A 19,386-nucleotide genomic window follows, 5' to 3' on the forward strand; every position below is an offset into this window, starting at 1 on the left:
CTAATCACATTCTCTCTCATTAATTCACTGTTTGTCTGGGGTTTGTCTACATGTTGAATTCTGGTGCTGCATCTCCCCACATCTTTCTCCTTGCATGAAAAACAGGATGGGGACATTTCCATTTCTGTAGTAATGCAATCCATCTAATAGATGTGACTTTGCTGTCATGTTCCATATCTGCACCATATTCTTCCCCCACCCAAAACAATGCAGCTCATCTTGCCGAGTAACCCTGTTAAATCTCCTGCAGAATTATGAACCAGATGAGCTGACCAAAGAGATGGCCCACCTGGAAGGACTAATGAAGGACCTTAATGCCATCACAACAGCATGACCACCTTCCCCAAGAAAAGACTCCAAATCCTGTTTCACAGGTCTTGGGACTTAATCTTGGAGCACAAGGAAATGTACAAAGACTAGGGGACAGCACAAGAGGGATATTCAACCAGCTGCAGTATCAGTGCCAATGCTGGTGAACCAAGTGACTTTTCTATTCATTACCTGAAATGAACCTGCTGGAAAGTTGGATTCCACTTCCTGCTAAGATGTTGCAAGAAATGGCTGAGGGAGACGCGCCGATGGGATGAAATCCAGTATACAGACAAAGAAGTGGACTTAGCATTAATTTGAGTCAGGTTCTGTCTCAGTGCTGTGACCTTCCCTGCATTTTCAGTGTTGGACATTCACATTTATGTACAATTTTATTTGTGTGTTTTTATTTTATTGTATCTTTTTTATTAAAAAAAAAGTGTAACCTGAAGAAAAAGAAATTTGTGTTGTTTCCCACAGCCTAGACAGATGTTTGATTGCTTGTTCTATTGTGTACGGGAATTCATTGCCAGTGTGGAATGTTCGGTTTGTTTTATGTTTTATTTTTTATTTTTAGTGTGTGTATAATTATATCACCTTCCAGCAGTTAATCCATGACCTTGGGGGATGCTGCATCGCTATTTGTAAGCTTTTTTATTTTTATATTATAATTATTAAAAGCCTGACTAGATTCTCTCTCATCACTGTGAGATTAGCTGCCTGTTTGGATTGAAATCTAACACTGAGAAACTTCTTGTTTGTTTTATGTTTGCCTTTTCAATATGGGGTGGAGGTAGGCACTGGGAAGGAAGCCACTGAGTGGAAAGAGGTTTAACTGTACAATACAGCTTGATCCATATGAGTAGCCCCAACATCCCTTGGAGAATGCCCAGATGAGCAAATGTAATGTGCAAAGCGAGTGATTCTGAATAGTAATTGCAACAATTCCCTCATCACAGTTATCACGGGAATGGCCCCTGACTGTGTCTGTGATTATCAGTTTGCACATTACCTCTGCCTGTGTAAGCACATACCAGGACACACTTGGCATTACTCATGTGAACAAGAAAACCTATTGTGCGGACAGGCTCTAAGTCGTGAAACAGATCTTTTAAAAAACAACAACAACAACCTATCATTTGCTTTGTGAGCTACTCTAAGTGTGTCTGGCTATTAAATGGATGGGGGCTGGAAGCTTTATTGAGAAATGTAGGGTTGTTTAGCATCAGATACCACAGTGTGTCTTGGCAGCAGAAATTTCTGTTTTGATGTTTTATTTGAAAGATAACCTCTTTAACATTTACATTGCATCTTGAGTTTTATTCCAGATCTTTTAATGTACAGAGGTTAGTAGTAGATTGGGGGGGGGCACTTTTCCCTGTAGTTGTACACCGTCCCATAGGTCTTCAAAAATACCTTCAGTGTTAAACCACAATTAGCAAAACGTCTTTTGCAGGCTTATTTATTCTAAACGGAAACAAAACCTAGGCGTACAATGTTTGTGACTCAGGTGCCGCTTGAAAAAAAAAAAGGGAAGCTAAAAGGAGATGTTATTTCCTTTATACTATTTGCTGCCCAGTTTGACATACCACCATCCTCTCTATTGGGTGGTGACTTAACATAATAAAAGAGACTGATTTTGTAAAAAGAAATCCCGCTTCTTTTGGAATTCAGGTGTACACTCAAAAGGGTTGGAAGGTGGAAAAGAAGCAAAAGGTCATAATAGGTAGTTTTCTTTAGCAAATTTGTTCTGTGTGAAGCAGTGTTATTTTAGGGTCAGTATTAGCAGTGCTGTTGGAGGAAATAGCCCATAACCCTTGGAGTTTGCGGTGCTCTGATCTGAGGCAGACTTCACTGGATCCTTTAAATTGCCATGTGAATAAGGCTAGAATGGTTTTTATTACTGGCTAACTCAAGTTTGAAAACACCCAGCCACTGCTCTCTACTGAGAACCAGTATCAGGAGAGAATTACTTAAAGGGATGACGAGGTAGGGAAAAGGAGGGATGCTTAACCCTTCCCAGCCCTTCCCTTTCTTTCCCTGAAGCAACTCCTTCAAGCTGCTTTCCCTTCACAGAGTTCCAGACTCGTATTTGCTTCTGTCTTTGTATCAGCAGATTCATCTTGAAGATTTCTTGGAAGCAATTATGGAAAATAGGGATGCCGACAGACTAAAATTGACTAGTGGTTTCTGATGATGAGCACTGAAGAAATGTATTAATTCATTCTGATTAGCAGCTATAACATATGCATAAGAAAAGCCATTTATTTTTTAAATACTGTATTGAATTTACAATGAGATAATTAAGTGCCATGTTCACCTAGCTCAGTGTTCTGTCTTCCAACAGTAAACATCCTAATGCCCCAGAGACATTCAGTCCTAGTACGTGGGTGTAGATTCCTCCCCAGTTTATTCTCATAGGTTAATAGGATGCTTATTTTGGGTTGGGGCAGTCAGCAAAAAGTCCATCATAAGAGCAAACTGGCACACCTGCAAAATAGGCATTGAGTAAAATTAAATGAGGTTTGGGTTGGGGAGAGAGAAGGATTCAGACACTGGCCTGGATCCAATTATCTGTTCTCTGTATGTGTGGTGGAGGTTTTTATTTTCCTTAATACTTTGGTATGCAGAAGGAAGGGGAGAGGTGCCACACACACACACACACACACACACACACATGCCTCATAAATCAGAAAGAGCTTCCAGTGAGGGAGAGGAGAATTTTTTAATAGTACATTAAAAGGCCCACAGGTGTTGAAATGCACTTCTCTGGATCTGGGCTATTTGGTATGATCCGGAGCCCTGTGTAATCAGGGTGGGCATCTATAATCAAAAGGGGCTTCCCATTCCTCCAAAAGGGAATGTTCAACATGGCTGTTTTCCTTTGTACATGCAAAGTTCTTGTGAAGAACAGGAAATCCTTTGCGTAGGGTCCTCATTGCGTCCACTGAATTCAGTTAGTGCACGCATTCTGCTCCTCAGATGTGTACATTTCTCTTTCATATCTATACCCAAAGAAATTCCATCATGTGTACTCAGTATTTCCCCCACTGGTGGATTTTTGTGAATATATTGCTACTTTACGTCGAACACCATGAATGTCAATATTGCCATGAATCTGGGAATGGGGTGGGGGATATTTTTAATAATAAAACAACTGTTCAAAGTTGGTTTTTTAAGGTTAAAACAAAAAAAGGAAACATTTATTCAAGTCAGTGTACAATATGTATTGCACTTTTTCACATTTTAACACTGTTTTTTACATATCTTGTGATTTTAAATTTGGAACATTGTGTATCTTGTAGTGTCATAGCTAAGCTGCTCTGCGGCAGCTTCCTCCAGCTGAATATGGAGAAGGGGGTGGGAAGACCTCTGTATATTGTTTTACAGTTCTGATGTAGGAGAGTTCTGAGGACTGCTGTAAACTTCTTCCTTTCTGTACATTTTTTTTCCTGTAGTATTTGCTGTATACTCTATAAATTTTTAATACTGTCATGTTTATTATTTGGTATTGGATATCCAATACACTTTTTTAATCTAATCGAGTTCTGCCTTTGTCTAGAGTTTTGTTTGCTTTAAAAAAAACTTTTGCCCTTGCATTTTAGCAGTGTCCCTCGGTGAGCATTTCAGAACACTGAAGCCCCAGTTATGTTCTGGAACAAGGGTGCAGTGTTTGAGAATAACTTCTTTAAATTACAATGTAACTGAACTATTTATAATTATTTTAAGAGGTGGTAGGTAGGAACACAACCTGTTGGAATTCTGGTCCAGAAATGAAGACACTGGTGTTAGTCACATATCCATTCTTCCATCATGGAACCACAAGGTGGTATACATTCCGTTCTCAGGAGGCAACCCATCCATGCATTGACCCAGACACAAACCTGCTTAGCTTCAGCAATATGGTGGCCTCAGGTGCCTTTAGACCACACTCTGGGACACAGCTGTTAGACACAGTGCTCAGCACTGTTTCACTCAATTGTTTGAAACAATTGTTAGAAAGGGCTTTGTATGCTGGAAAATGGGAGTTAATTTATATGTTTGTCTATTTATTTAAAGTGTTTATATCTGGCCTCTTTGTAACCAAGAGTACAAGGGTGGCTCACAATAATTCAACAAATTTAGCAATAACATTCAACTAAAGAGCTGGAAAAAGCTACAAAGTTCAATTTAAAAATGGAGTAACTACAAAGATAGCCAGTCATACTTGTCTCTCTTTGCTCCACCCTCTTCATACCTCTGTGGGTTCTGGGAGACCAAGGATGGAGGGAAGTTGGTCACAGGATGGGGGGGACATTCCCTGGCTTCTTCACCAGCCTGCCTCCACTTTGCCTCTTGACTCCCCTCTGCTTCTGCCTCTGTTTCTGGACTGCCCTCTGCCACAGCCTCTTCCTGCTCACTAAACTCTTGTTACCTCTTCAGATTCCGACACTTCTTCCCTGCAGTCTGCTCCCTCTTCTCCCTCTGACCTCCCATCATTGTCCTACCACCAATGCCTGTGCCCCTAAAGACCTCCAGCCCTCGGGATGAAAAAGATTTTCCATCCCTGGACTGGAACCTTTATCTGTACTGTGCGGTTCCTTTGTTTTTGAAACACAGGTGACAGCAGTAAATTACACCAAGCAAGTTGAAGTTAGCAAAAAACAGGATCTGCACAGGAGGCCTAATCAGCGCAGCTACTCATCTCCAGCAGGTCTTGCCCCCATGAAGCAGTTGATGAGACTGAAGGCCCTCACCTTCCCACAGCTGCCCTAGTCCCCTCCTCTCCAAGGTTTTCCCCAAGTAATCTGAGACTGCGCCTGCATGAAGCTAACTTCTCTGCCCTCTTCATGCCTCTCCTGGTTCTGGGAGACCTGAGGAGAGGGAAGCTTGTTGCAGCAGGAGGGAGAGACACCTTGCCTCTTCACCAGCCAGACTCCTCTCTGCCTCTTGGCCTTCATCCTCTCCCACTTCTCTTTCTGAACTTCTCTCTGCTACAGGCTCTCCCAACCCCCTGAGCCCATTACCCCTTTAGCTTCCAACATCTCCTTTCCCCAGTCTCTTCCCTCTCTTCCCTCTGACCATTTATTGTCATCCTACCACCACTTCCCGGGTTCTGAACCTTCTTCCCCTGGGGGTTCCGCAGCTGATTCCCACCACCACCACTCTGTGACTACACCAGCCCACAACAACAGGGTTCCTTTCTTTACAAAATTGCCCCACTTGCAACCTAAAGTGCTACTGCCTTTTCTGCCACTGCAGAACCCCTATTGCTTCATTTCCCGGCGGCCGTACACAGCGGTCGAACTGCAGAGGGGAAGAATAAAATAATAATACCACCAGACCATAATGATCACCTCAATGAAGACGGAGAGACAGGTTGGACAAGGCTTTTGCTCACCTGCTAATTTTCTTGTCAGGCTGGTATTTAATTAGCTATTCTCTCCCAGCCATTAAGCCACAAATGAGGTCTCCTTATCATCCACTGCTGCGTTGTCACGGCAACTGGTATTTTTAAGTCATCCTGGGATCCCATTTCCCTTGTACTTAGCAAAAAAATAATCTCAATCACTATTAAGGATAATGGCCCTTGATGCCAGGAAGCGGCTGGAGTGGGGGGAGAGAGAAGAAATGGAGGACAGGAAGTGGAATCTCTGGTCCACTTTGTCGCTTAGACGTATCCCAGCCAGTTCAAGGCCACATCGTAAAGATGCTTGAAAGCACAACAGAAAGCAGTCACCTGGACTCCCCCTCTGGAAATCAGCTTCTAGATAGATTTTGCTTGGAAAGGCAGTGCCCTCTTGCGGTCATAACAGGAATTTGCGAAAGAAATCATTTGCCAGATTGGTCTGTCTTGTGATTGGACTATTCAAGTAGCAAAAGGGAGGGTGGTTGCCGCCAGGGCAGCAAATTGTACCTACTGAGAATAGACACCTGCCCCCCATGCAGAATAACACTGGGGGTGGGGGGCATTTTCTCCCCTCTGCAAAACATTACCATGTTGCAGCTAGGTCAGAATCTTATGCTTTTGCTTTAATCATGTATTTCCCTGCATCTGCTACCTCTGTTTCTTCCTCACATCTTTTTCTAGATTGCGAACTGCCTCACTCTTTGTAAAGTGCCATGATATGGATGGGGCTGTATAAATATGAGGACTGGGCATGGATTCGAATTGGAAAAAGACAAATCAGGCCTGTTCAGAGGGATTGAGGTGTGAGTTGATGTGGGCTGAGACTGATGGACAGGTTGGGTTGGACAACCCAGAGCTATCTGGAGCTGTCATGGGGCAGCCATCAAAGAGGAAAACTCATCTTTCCAAGAGAAGGTAGTGGGAGCCTGACTATTCCTGGCTCTCCTTCCTGCCTGATGCCCCCATCCAAAAGGAGTGCTCCTCAGCACTCATCAGAGGCATCAGTCTTTTGGGTTGCAGGGTGCTCCCTCGAGGCTCCAATACTTTGGCCACCTCATGAGAAGAGAAGACTCCCTGGAAAAGACCCTGATGTTGGGAAAGATGGAGGGCACAAGGAGAAGAGGACAAGATGGTTGGACAGTGTTCTCGAAGCTACCAGCATGAGTTTGACCAAACTGCAGGAGGCAGTGGAAGACAGGAGTGCCTGGCTTGCTCTGGTCCATGGGGTCACGAAGAGTCGGACACGACTGAACGACTAAACAACAACAACAACAGTGCTCCCTCGAGGCTTCTACACAAGGAAGTTGTTTGAAAAAGGGCTTCCTGCATGATCTGTCCCCTTGTGGGTGGTACAGTGTCTTTGCTACCCTCCCTCCCTCCTGGGACCGTGTTTAATTGGGACTTGGTTCACCCAATTAAACAACAGAAACCCTACCCCGACCCAAACCCTACTTGAGGATTTCCCACAGTCTCTTGGTCACTGAGAACAGGACGCTAGACTAGAAGGTCCATTGGCCTGATCCAGAAGGGCTCTTCTTATGTCCTAGTTTTGGGACAGGATCCGAGGTGCTGTGGGTGGCCTCAGGCCGGCCCAGGGCAAATTGGCCTGATTGGAAGCCCCACATCAGAAGCACAAGGCGGATGTGTACAGCCCTAGCATGTACAGCCATCTCTTGTGCGTGTGTCTGCTGTGTCTAGTCTTTTGTACACAAACACAAGGGGAAGGGCCTAGGCTCACCTGCTTGCATGCAAAAGAGCTGGGTTCAAACTTTGGCATCTCGTTGTTGGGCTGAAAGGGGCCTCTTGTCCCAAATCTTGCAGGGCCACCACACTGAGCTAGATGGGCCCAAGGGTCTGACTCTGGTAAGGCAGGTCCCTGGGTTCCTGACTGCACAAACCAGGACTGCTGCTGGGTTCTCCCTCCATTACATCATCAGTACTGATGATAATAGTAATAGTAAAGGTAAAGGTACCCCTGACCATTAGGTCCAACCGCAGACAACTCTGGGGTTGTGGTGCTCACCTCGCTCTATAGGCCGAGGGAGCTGCCGTTCGTCCGCAGACAGCTTCCTGTGGCCAGCATGACTAAGCTGCTTCTGGTGAAACCAGGCAGTGCACGGGAACACCATTTACCTTCCTGCTGGAGTGGTACCTATTTATCTACTTGCACTTCGTGCTTTCGAACTGCTAGGTTGTCAGGAGCAGGGACCGAGCAATGGGAGCTCACCCCATCGCGGGGATTTGAACCGCTAACCTTCTGATCGGCAAGCCCTATGCTCTGTGGTTTAGACCACAGGGCAACCCATGTCCCTTGATAATAGTAAGTACATAAATAGCCCATCAGCCCAGTACTGCCCAACTGGTTTTCCAGGGTCCCCCAAATGAATCTTTCCCGGGCACAACTGCCTTTTGTACCCTCTTGCTTACACAGCAGGCGCTTGATGGGGGCTCAGGAGAGAGAAAAGCACATTTCACCTTGTTCCTGCCTCATTTCCTGCAGATGCCATAGGGCTGTGCATGGGGAGGGGAGGAATCCTGCCTTGCCCAGCCTGGATGCTTTAAATGCATCTCTTTCCTCTTCCATCTACCCACCCATAAAGGACGCAGCAGGGAGGAAGGGAGGGAGGCGGGGGAGGGTGAAGGAGAGGGCACCTCCCCGCTTCAGGGTTTCCCAGAGCGCAGCAGCGGCCAGCCTGCAGCAGCCGCCCTCCCGCTCAACGCTGTGTTCTGCTTGCCTGGTGTTTCCATGGAGCTGGAGAGCACAAGGGGCTCCGCAAGGCCGGGATCTTCCGAAGCAACATTGATGCTGGGGGAGGGAGAGGGGATCCCTGCAGGCTTTGTATGCGAGTGTGTGCCTGAGAGAGGAGGAGGGCCTTCTCATTTATGTACTCCTAAAATCCAGGCTTCATTTACTGCTATGGGGAACCTCTGTCCCAGGTTGAGGTGGACAAATACAGTGGTACCTTGGGTTACAGACGCTTCTGGTTACAGACTCTGCTAACCCAGAAATAGGACCTCAGGTTAAGAACTTTGCTTCAGGATGAGAAAAGAAATCATGCAGTGGTGGCGCAGCAGCAGCAGCGGGAGGCCCCATTAGCTAAAGTGGTTGTTGTTTAGTCGTTTAGTCGTGTCCGACTCTCTGTGACCCCATAGACCAGAGCATGCCAGGCACTCCTGTCTTCCACTGCCTCCCGCAGTTTGGTCAAACTCATGTTCGTAGCTTCGAGAACACTGTCCAAACATCTTGTCCTCTGTCGTCCCCTTCTCCTTCTGCCCTCAGTCTTTCCCAAAATCTGGGTCTTTTCCAGGGAATCTTCTCTTCTCATGAGGTGTCCAAAGTATTGGAGCCTCCGCTTCAGGATCTGTCCTTCCAGTGAGCACTCAGGGCTGATTTCCTTCAGAATGGATAGGTTTGATCTTCTTGCAGTCCACAGGACTCTCAAGAGTCTCCTCCAGCACCAGAATTCAAAAGCATCAATTCTTTGGCGATCAGCCTTCTTTATGGTCCAGCTCTCACTTCCATACATCACTACTGGGAAAACCATAGCTTTAACTATATGGACCTTTGTTGGCAAGGTGATGTCTCTGCTTTTTAATATGCTAAAGTGGTACCTCAGGTTAAGAACAGTTTCAGGTTAAGAACGGACCTCCAGAATGAACTAAATTCTTAACATGAGGTACCACTGCAAATGCTCTTAAGACTTTTCCCATGCCATAGACACCTTCCACAGCTGCCTGCTCCTTGGGTGTTTCTCTGCCTGGCTAAAATGTGTCCTTCAACTCTGGTGATGCCTCTCACTTGCCTGGATGGAGGATAGAGGTAGGTAGGTTTGTGCAGGTAGAAACGAAGGCAAAATGTACATTTATTGCTCCGCCCACCTTTTGCCTCTGGCCCCGCCCACCCCAGCTTCAGTCTTCAGGTTGCTGAGGGGGGGGATGCAGCCCCCCAGGCTGTAGAAGCCTCCCTGACTCCTGACTTACACCACGCATCTTATTTCTTGCACTTGAGTTGCAATATTGTTGAGTGCAAGTGGTTTATTTACACTTGCTTCCTGGTTTTAATGCTTGAGGCAGCGAATGGTTGTAGTGGGTGTGTGAAATGGATGGTTAGTGTGGCTGGATGCACAGTTGGTTGGTTGTGTGTATGTTGTGTTGTCTGGAATCTTAACAGTGCTCTCCAATTTTCTATTATGTTTAGGCATACGGATATTTTTATGTATTTTGTTATGTGAATCATTTGATGTGGTTTGATTGCACTTAAACCACTTTGAGGATTTTTTGGGGGATAGCAAAAAAAATGGAAACAATAACAGCAATAATACCAAAGGAAAAAATGTTTGCACAGATTTCAGGTGTTATCACAAAGAAGAAGGAAACATTTAAAATATCAACTCATGGTGCCAGAAGAGAAGGCCAGGGTCTCTCTTGCCATCCATATAATTTTCATTATAATAATATAATAATAATTTATTATTTGTACCCCGCCCATCTGGCTGGGTTTCCCCAGCCACTCTGGGCGGCTTCCAACAAAGATGAAAAATACACTAAAATGTCACATATTAAAAACTTCCCTGAACAGGGCTGCCTTCAGTTGTCTTCTGAATGTCAGGTAGTTGTTTATCGCTTTGACGTCTGATGGGAGGGCGTTCCACAGGGCGGGCGCCACCACTGAGAAGGCCCTCTGCCTGGTTCCCTGTAACCTGGCCTCTCGCAGTGAGGGAACTGCCAGAAGGCCCTCGGAGCTGGACCTCAGTGTCCGGGCAGAACGATGGGGGAGGAGATGCTCCTTCAGGTATACTGGACCGAGGCCGTTTAATGATAGTATGCGTGAGAAGTGCCCAAATGAAAAGCTTTGCTTTCCTGCAAATCTTTTGCTCATTTTAAATGGCTTGCATACCACAAGCCTGTGTGCGAACCCAGGAGTGCAGAAATTTAAGAGGCACACTCAGCCACACTTATTCGTAAAGCTGAATTATATAAAAGGGAAGCACAGGGATCACAGCACCCACGGCTGTTGCTTCATTCAGCTGCTTGTTCTAAATCGTGGGTAGGCAAACTAAGGCCCGGGGGCCGAATCCAGCCCAATCGCCTTCTCAATCCAGCCCATGGACAGTCTGGGAATCAGCGTGTTTTTACATGAGTAGAATGTGTCCATTTATTTAAAATGCATCTCTGGGTTATTCGTGGGCCATAGGAATTCGTTCATATTTTTTTTCCAAAATATAGTCCGGCCCCCCACAAGGTCTGAGGGACAGTGGACTGGCCCCCTGCTGAAAAAAATTGCTGAGCCCTGTTCTAAATGGTCACTGTCCTTATAACAGGCTCCTCTGGAAGAGGCCTATTCACTGGGCATTCATCCTGATCTGCTTGCACAAAGCTTATGCAGAGGTTAGGCTCAGTCTGGTCTTTACTGAGCATTCGTTCTGATTGGTTTGTGGGGAGGTTCTATCACAACGACTCATCCTGATTTGCTTGCTGCAGTGAATGAATGATGTACGCAGTGAATGGGAAGAAACAGGGGTGGGGGGTGGGAAGTGATACAATACATACCTTGTCATACAAACAAACCAGCATGAACATGCAATAAGGAGCAGATACAATCTATGTTCCAGATATGCTTTGTGCAAGCAAAGCAGGATGAATTCTCAATAAACAGGTTGTTTGGAGGAGCCCGAGACACTGTGCTGCTTAACATGTTGCAACAACACCGTGTTGCAATGTGTAAAGGGCACTTAGGAAAGTGAGGAAGGTGGGATTATATCAAGAGTATTGGTGAAGGCAGAGATGGGCCTCTCCCCCTCTCCTGTGAGAGTGCTAGTGAAAAACGAAGGCGGCGAAGGGAAAAAAATTGTGCCCCATTTGCCCTAATGCCTCCACCGCATCTTGATACTGTCCTTCAGAGACTGGAAACCTGGCCAAGAAAGCAGATACAGAAATAGACATATTTTACTAAGATTTTGTTTTATTATGTCTGTTTTTATATTTCAAACCCCAACCCTACAGCACTTCCCCACCCCCAAAAAAACACAACCCCCCGAACTTTTTAGCTACTGGGTCAAACCTAATGGGGGTCTTCAGCTGTGGTTAGTGATTTGGTACCTGCTGCAGCAGAATTCAGAAACCTGAACATCGTTTATCGTCAAACCAAGCCAAAGCACCTGTCTACAATGGGTGACTTTTTCTCAATTCCAAGAGAGGCAGTTGGGAAAGCAGGTGCCTGGGGAAGGGAGGAACAGGGGCAAGGGGGGGGGGTTCTCTGAATGCAGATGTGACCATCCCAGTTTCCAGGATGTGCTCAAAGATGTGGTATTGCGCAGCACATAATTCCTCACTGTACTGGCCACCTGCAAACTATTCACCTTCATCCCTTGGAAAGAAACTGTTGAGTTCTATCAAAATATCTTGATTACCAGTGGGGGCCGGGGGAGAGAGAGAAATCTTCAAAGCTGATCTCTCCATTTTGGTTGCAGGTGCCTTCGTTTGTACCTTTGGGGGAATGAGATGGGGCACAATACTCCTCTACACTGTGTAGGCAACACGGTGGTCTGCAGATGTTGCTGGTCTGCGGCTCCATTGGCCACGCTAGCTGGGGTTGAGGAGACTTAGAAGAAGAAGAAGAAGAAGAGTAGTAGTTTGGATTTGATATCCCGCTTTATCACTACCCGAAGGAGTCTCAAAGCGGCTAACATTCTCCTTTCCTCCCCCACAGCAAACACTCTGTGAGGTGAGTGGGGCTGAGAGACTTCAGAGAAGTGTGACTAGCCCAAGGTCACCCAGCAGTTGCATGTGGAGGAGTGGAGATGTGAACCTGGTTCCCCAGATTATGAATCTACCGCTCTTAACCACTACACCACACTTAGAGTGCAACAACATCTGCAGGGCACCACATGGGCTACTCCTGCTTAAGCATTTTGAAAAGGATGGTGTGTGCCATGGAAGCAATGGGGCCAATTGTATTGTTGCCTTTTTACACGCACCTTGCTTAGCTCCAGATGTCTCGGGGAAGCAGGTGTGCCTCCCTCCTTTTGTCCTCACAACAACCCTGTGAGGTAGGTTAGACGGAAACAGATTGGCTGGCCTAAAATTAGCCAGTGAGCTTTGATGCTAAGGGGGGGATTGGAACCCAGGTCTCCCTGGTCTGACTCCTGACGCTCCAACTTGCTACACTCCACAGGCCTAAGTTTAGACATGTTGAATTTGCTGCATTGTTTTAAACCTGCACTTAATCGCAACAACTAACTTTAGCTGCCTATGGCCCCTTCAAGGAAGGTCAGTATTGGCATATATTTTAAAACTAGAATATATATATATGTATATATATGTATGCGCAGGTTTGTATGCATATGGATGCATATGTGTTTGCAGCATACACACATCTGTACACACACACACATCTATATAGCTGTATTATCTGTTTTAGTAGAAAATATCCCCCTCCCCTCCCCCCCACCAAGTTCCCTTGAATCTGTAAGGAAGACCGAAGCTTGAATTACACCTTAGTTCCAACCCAGCAAAGCGCTTAAAAGCAGGAGCAGCTGGCTATATTTGGGGGGGCAAACATTCGGAGATAACAGGCACATATCAAGAGGTTTTTTTTGTGGTTTTCTTTTTTTGCAAAAACAAAATTTTGGTATAAAATCAAGCGAACTGGGGAAAGCCCAGGGGAGCAGGAAGATTCCACAATACTATTGTTCTGGTGAGTTTTGGCACCGCTACCAATAGCCTGGCTGTCTCCTAACTCTTTGCTCTGGATCCGTGGAACAGCAGAAAGAATCTTGGAAAACCTGGGTAAAAAAGAGGAGCAGGACGACTCGGTGGAAAACAAGGTGCAAGAGATGGAGAGGCCATTTTCCCCTCCAGGTGCGCACAGACACATTTTGGAAGGAAGGTAGGGAAGCTGGGGAGCTGGGAAGATGAAATGGATTGGTACAGGAGCGATGAGGTTGCAGCATGGGATATCTGCCCACCAGGTTGGTTTATCCATTAAGGACTTGTCTTGGGCCACGGAGACCTCTGTTGATCAGGGATGCTCAAAAATCTACCTAAAGGAGCACACAGGATCCTCCCAGCCTTGCGGGAGTTTTATTGCTCATTATCATTGTACACAGTAAAGTCTGGTTTCTGCAGCCCTTTCAAAACAGGGGCAGAAACACATATATGGCAGGGCTGGTGCAATTGCTGAGCATGTCGTCATAAAAATAGGTATTGATGGGAGGACACCCTCCAACTGTGTGTGTGTGTGTGTGTGTGTGTGTGACGCCAGCTGTGATTCCTTGGTGGTGTGATGGACCAAGTGTGATGGGACTGTCAAATACATTTTCTTACTGAATGCTCCCCCCGCCCCCCGCAAGCCCTTGGCTTCCACACAACAGCAGGCAGCTCATCACAGCCCTGTTGCCATGCTAAGAGCACTGAAATGCCCATGGCCAGTCTGATGCAAGAAGGTTGGACGCACCTCTGTAGTTGGCACATCACATTCGAAATGAACGGTAAAATGGGAGGTCCCTTGTTCAGTGGGCAAGCAAACGCTCTCATCATTTTGCACTCTTTGCCGAGGTTGTCTGTTGCTGCTAGAATTTCAGCAGGGCATAACAGGCCCAAAGAGCCCCACTGGCCAGCCATGCAATGATGGATACAATGGAAGAACATTGAAAGTATCATGTTTGGCCTAGAAGGAGCTTAGAAAAAAAACCCAGAGCTTCTGAAAGCAACAAATGCATTAGGAACAAAGTCTTGCTAATGCCCTTCCACAAAACGCAGCAGAAACTGAGTACTGACATCAAATGTTTTGCAGACCTCTGAATCCCAAGTTTTGCCATGTCCCAGTGTTGATTTCTGAATTTGCTGGCTCCTCCCCTCCCCTTCAAAGTCTTAGTGGCGAGTTGACCACTAGGTGGAACTATTTGAAGTTTGCTTGCTGTTTTCTGGGGTAAGTTTTTAAAACCCAAACACAATGTTGTGGTCCTGAGGCTGGAATCTGAAGTGAAGGATGAGCACAGGTTAGGTCGGAGAAGGGGGACCTGTGACCCTCCCAGATACTGTTGGACTCCAATTCCCATCATCCTCCAGCAGCACGGACAATGGTCAGGGATGCTGGGAGCTATAGTTCAATAGCATCTGGAGGGTGATGGGTTATTTCCTTTCACAGCCCCTTCCCTATGTGCCATTCACTATTCCATTGAAAGCTGTGCAGGGCAAAGATTCAAGCACTTGTAGGGTTCAGTGCAGAGGGCGAGGTGTTATAGGGATGGAAGGGAATCTGTCAATTTCGGTTCTGTCACCTTCTCTTCTTTTCCCAATCTTAAGTTCAGTTCTCCATTTTGCAGCAATGTGCGATTTGTTTTTAAGTCCTCTTGAAAATTCATCAGCATTTCCCCCAATTGATGCATTTTTGCCTGCTGTTTTGACTAATGCACATTTCTGCAAGCAATCTTCCCTAACATAATGCATTTTTTATGCCATTTTCGCAAAAATATTCATTTTAATGCACAATTTTGACTAATATACAATTACAATTGTTATTCAGTTAAGTTAGAGAACTGCATTGCAAAATTCAGGTAAATGTGAATTTTGAATAATAGCTGTTTTGGTTAGCATACTATTTCAGAAAATGTGAATTTGATAGCTTTGCCTTTAAATGCAAACTGAATCAAATTTCCCCTCCATCCCTAGAGAGGTGGATGTGTGTGTGTGTGTGTGTGTGTGAGAGAGAGAGAGAGAGAGAGAGAGAGAGAGAGAGAGACTGAGTGAGTGTGTTTTCAGCAGAAACCCATCCACAAATTTAGTGGAAAGAGGGTCTAGAGGTATGAACCATTTCGATTCTGGCAATTTGTAAAAGTTTGGTTCAACGTGTTTCATTCCCCCTCAAGGGGAGTGAATTCTCGTTTCTTCTTACTTGTATATCTTTCTGAGATCCCACGTGTAACCTCTTCAGATGTAATTGGAAATTTGGCATGTGGACAGGGGACTCCAGATCTTATCAACTCAAGAGGTGACCCCTGGATTCCTGGCACCGATTTACATCAATGAGAGATCTGTTTCTCCAAAGGGAGCCAATTTTCTTATCTTTATCCTTTACATCAGCTGCACATCTACTCTCTGAGTTGTTCTTATTATTATCACATATTGATTACATTCCTTCCCCCACCCCCCAATCTTTTGCTCCATGTAGTAAAATACTCTATAAAAGAAAGTGACTCAAAATCTATAGCTCTAAGAATACCTGGTTATCTTTTTTGCTGCTGTTTGTTCTCCTTATTATTTTTTTTAAACCTCTAATCATAGTTAGCTTGAAGAAAACAAAATAAGAAAATGGGAGTCATGTAAAAGTCTATTGGAATCTAAAAAGCACAAATGAAATAAAACCGGCTCCTCCAAACTGTGGCCAAGAGGGATGGCGGCCAGAAAATGTAGGTGAGGGGGAGAGAAGGAGAACACCTCACAAATTGGAGGGCAGTTTCGATCGGATGGGCTCTCGTTCCCCAGTGAGCCCTATAGACCCTTTCCTCCCTTCGACAGCAGTCACGACAGCAGTCAGAGGTGGGGGGATGGCGCAACTGGCCTCAAATGCAGGTGGCGGAGGCAGTGAACCTGAGGACATCTGGCGTGGTAGAGTCACTCGCCCTGGTACAGAGCTGTATGGCTTCCCTAGAGGCCTGGTCCCTCCTCCTCCTCCTCCTCCTGCTCCCCCTCCTCCAGAGAAAGATGAGAAACTAGAAACAGATTCCCTAGAGGAGTGGGGAGAAGAGCCTCGGCTTAAAGTCTGAGCCGTTTCGTGGGGCAGAGATGGATGGGAAGCAGAGATGAACTTGAGGTCCTGGCTTAACCGTCCCGGTGGAAGCGGCGGCGGCGGCGTACTCCTGGGCTGAAGGACCTGTAGAGGTGGACTGGAGGTCTGAGGCATCAGCAGAGATCCGTGGGAGCCCCTTGCCCCAGAAGGGGCACACTGCAAAGTCCTGGCTGCAGCACATTGACTAGGAGGGCTAAGGCCTGAGGGTGGGAACAGCGGAGGAGGGGTACCAGCGGGCTGTTTCAAAGGAGACATAGAGGCAAAGGGTGACCTTTCGTGGTGCAACTGAGCTACGGTCGCAGCAGGAGAAGCGGAAGGTCCTAATGCACTTGGCTGGGTTTGGCACGAGGCCGACGGGGAGCTTCCGGAGGCCTGTGCCAGCTGGCTTAAGCTGGAGGGTGGTGGGCTTGAGGAGGGAGGCAACGGAAAGTGGTTCGTCCCTCCCAGGACTCCAGTTCCTGAGAGCTGCTGGGCCTGGCCTGGCTGGGCGGGCTTGTTGCTGCAAGTGGCTTGCGGGCGGCCAAGGGGGCTGCTGGGGGAATTGGAGGAAAGCTGGGGGAAGGTGGTGGATGGCGAACTAGCAGGGGCCTTCTGGAAGGGGCCAAAGCCGCTCAGGAGATTGCTGTCAGGAGCTTGCTGCTGAGCCACCCCTTCCGGGGAATCCGAAGACCCCTGGTGCAAGAGCCCCAGGCCTGCTGAGGACGGGCTCCCCAAGGGCTGCTGCTGAGTCGAGGCAGCCGACGGAGAGCCGGCCGAAGCCCGGTGGAACTGGCCCAAGCCGGCCGAGGCCGTGAAGCCAGCCAGCTGCTGGATCTGGAAGGAGGACGACGAGAGGGTGTCTGCCCCCGGGGTGTGCTGCTGGGATTGCGTGCTTGAAGGGGAGCCCACGATGGAAGGCCCGGCCGAAGACACCAAGGAGTGAAGCCTCCTCAGCTGCCTCGGAGTCTGGTTCGGGGCCTGCCCCAGGGAACCCAGAACAGAGACGGGCGGGCGGAAAATGGCCGTCGGGAGGCGAGGGTGGTGGGTGAGAGCTATTGCTACTGATGTGGTGGCTGCTGCGGCTTGCAAAGGGGCCTGGATCAGTGGCGTCCAGATAACTGGTGTGGGGGTTGATGCGGCGGCAGCGGCGGCCTGGACGTTATGCGCACAGTGGGCCATCTCTCGGTCATGCTGCACGATTTGCTGGATGATCTCGTTCTCCTGGTAGTTGAAGACGCCCGAGTTGAGATCGTGCTGGACTTTGTGGAGCAGGATGGAGTTCTTCTTCCCTGTGAAGGAAGCAGAAGAAAATTAAGAACTGCAATGAGGGGCCTCCTAGAGGCCCAAACCAGAGATCACCAACGTTTTGGGGGTGGGTTGGAACCATACCTACATTGTAACCATGTGCTCACCCCACCCTATTCTTCTTTCAAGACCAGTTTGAGGGAGGGCAGCAGTGGAAGAAAAGGTCATTGATTCAAGATCTGAACCCCATTCTCCCAGATCCTAGTTTAATACTCTCACCAATATACCACATTGGCATAAAGGTAAAGGTAAAGGTACCCCTGACCATTAGGTCCAGTCGCGGACGACTCTGGGGTTGCAGTGCTCATCTTGCTCTATAGGTCGAGGAGCTGGCGTTTGTCTGCAGACAGCTTCCGGGTCATGTGGCCAGCATGACTAAGCCGCTTCTGGCGAACCAGAGCAGCACATGGAAACGCCTTTTACCTTCCCGCCGGAGCGGTACCTATTTATCTACTTGCACTTTGATGTTCTTTTGAACTGCTAGGTTGGCAGGAGCTGGGATCGAGCAACTGGAGCTCACCCCGTCGTGGGGATTTGAACAGCTGACCTTCTGATCTGCAAGTGCTAGGCTCTGTGGTTTAACCCACAGCGCCACCCGCGTCCCACATTGGCATACTTGACTACAACTCCCTTCATCCCTGATTGCTGGCCATGCTGACTGGGGGCAGCAGGCTGGGGAAGGCTGGTGGCCTTTCTGCCCAGGGTTTCTTTTCAGCAGGAACTCACTGGGACTCAGTTCTGGCACCTCTTAGGTGGGCTCCATTGCCATGGTAAGAGAACAAGGAAGGTGTTCACGGTGAGTTCCTGGCACCTCTTTTTCTAGAAAAATAGCACCGCATAGGTCTGATCCACTGTAGCTGCCCTTAAGTTCTTTTGTTATGTTCTTCTCCCTCCATTACATTAAGGACAAACTTGGGGAAGCATTTTCTCGTTTCTTATCTGCTGCAAAACAAATGCAGGAGAAAGAAAGCGTTTTCATTTTCTTCCCGAGCAATATTACCGAAAAAGTGTGCGCTTTGGTTTAGAAAGCTGTTCGAAGTTGCACAAAGAATTTGGGCACATTGAAAAGGGAGAGGGCGAGATTTATGAGGAATAATAAGGAATAGCCAAGTCAGGTGCAACTAGCCTCAAGATATCTCTCTCTCTCTCTCTCTCTCTCTCTCTCTCTCTCTCTCTCTCTCTCCCCCTCTCTCTCCCCCCCCCACCCCCAACAGGGCTCCAGCACATAACGCAAAGTGTGTGTGCCATTTGGGGTGGGGAATGAAGTTATCCACAACTGTATCACTTAATCGGATTTTAAGCTTGCAATTATTCGCATTTTCCAGTGATTAGCAGCAGCCTTTGTGTGTCCCTCTGATTCTGTCCTGGTCATGTGCCTTTTGGCTGTGCTTTAGAAATCCAGGCAGCTACAGGCCTCCCCCCACCTCAAGTCCTTTTGTATTCTTGCATTGTTCTTGGATGCCCACATCATGGAACAGCAGCAGCCCTGTGGTTCTCAAGTGGCATCGCTGGAGAGATTTGTGGAAGCTGAATTTAAAACACACACAACTCCCCTCCCCCACTTTGGATACAGTGTTGGGTTGGAACAGAGCTGCCTTCACAATTTCTATTGTGC

The 19,386-nt window shown here is 47.2% G+C and overlaps 2 protein-coding genes across 18 annotated transcripts in view; one reads left to right on the forward strand and one right to left on the reverse strand.

Moving 5' to 3' along the window:
* NEO1 (neogenin 1) overlaps positions 1-3,854 on the forward strand; it is a 102,496-nt gene extending 98,642 nt beyond the window's left edge. For 15 of the 16 annotated variants that reach the window (XM_083412965.1, XM_083412957.1, XM_083412956.1 and 12 more), the window contains one exon: positions 251-3,854. In XM_083412965.1, coding sequence (XP_083269091.1) covers positions 251-334 — 84 coding nt within the window. In that variant the 3' untranslated portion in view covers positions 335-3,854. Of the gene's footprint in view, positions 1-105 lie in introns of all 16 variants that reach the window. The other variant, XM_083412962.1, reaches the window with a different exon arrangement.
* A 12,156-nt stretch (positions 3,855-16,010) lies between these two features.
* The window catches only part of HCN4 (hyperpolarization activated cyclic nucleotide gated potassium channel 4), a 124,454-nt gene continuing 121,078 nt past the window's right edge, over positions 16,011-19,386 (reverse strand). For both annotated transcript variants that reach the window (XM_083412988.1, XM_083412987.1), the window contains one exon: positions 16,011-17,755. In XM_083412988.1, coding sequence (XP_083269114.1) covers positions 16,137-17,755 — 1,619 coding nt within the window. In that variant the 3' untranslated portion in view covers positions 16,011-16,136. The remainder of the gene's footprint in view (positions 17,756-19,386) is intronic.

Source organism: Podarcis tiliguerta, assembly GCF_965153285.1.
Source record: "Podarcis tiliguerta genome assembly, chromosome: 14".
Classification (NCBI taxonomy): domain Eukaryota; kingdom Metazoa; phylum Chordata; class Lepidosauria; order Squamata; family Lacertidae; genus Podarcis; species Podarcis tiliguerta.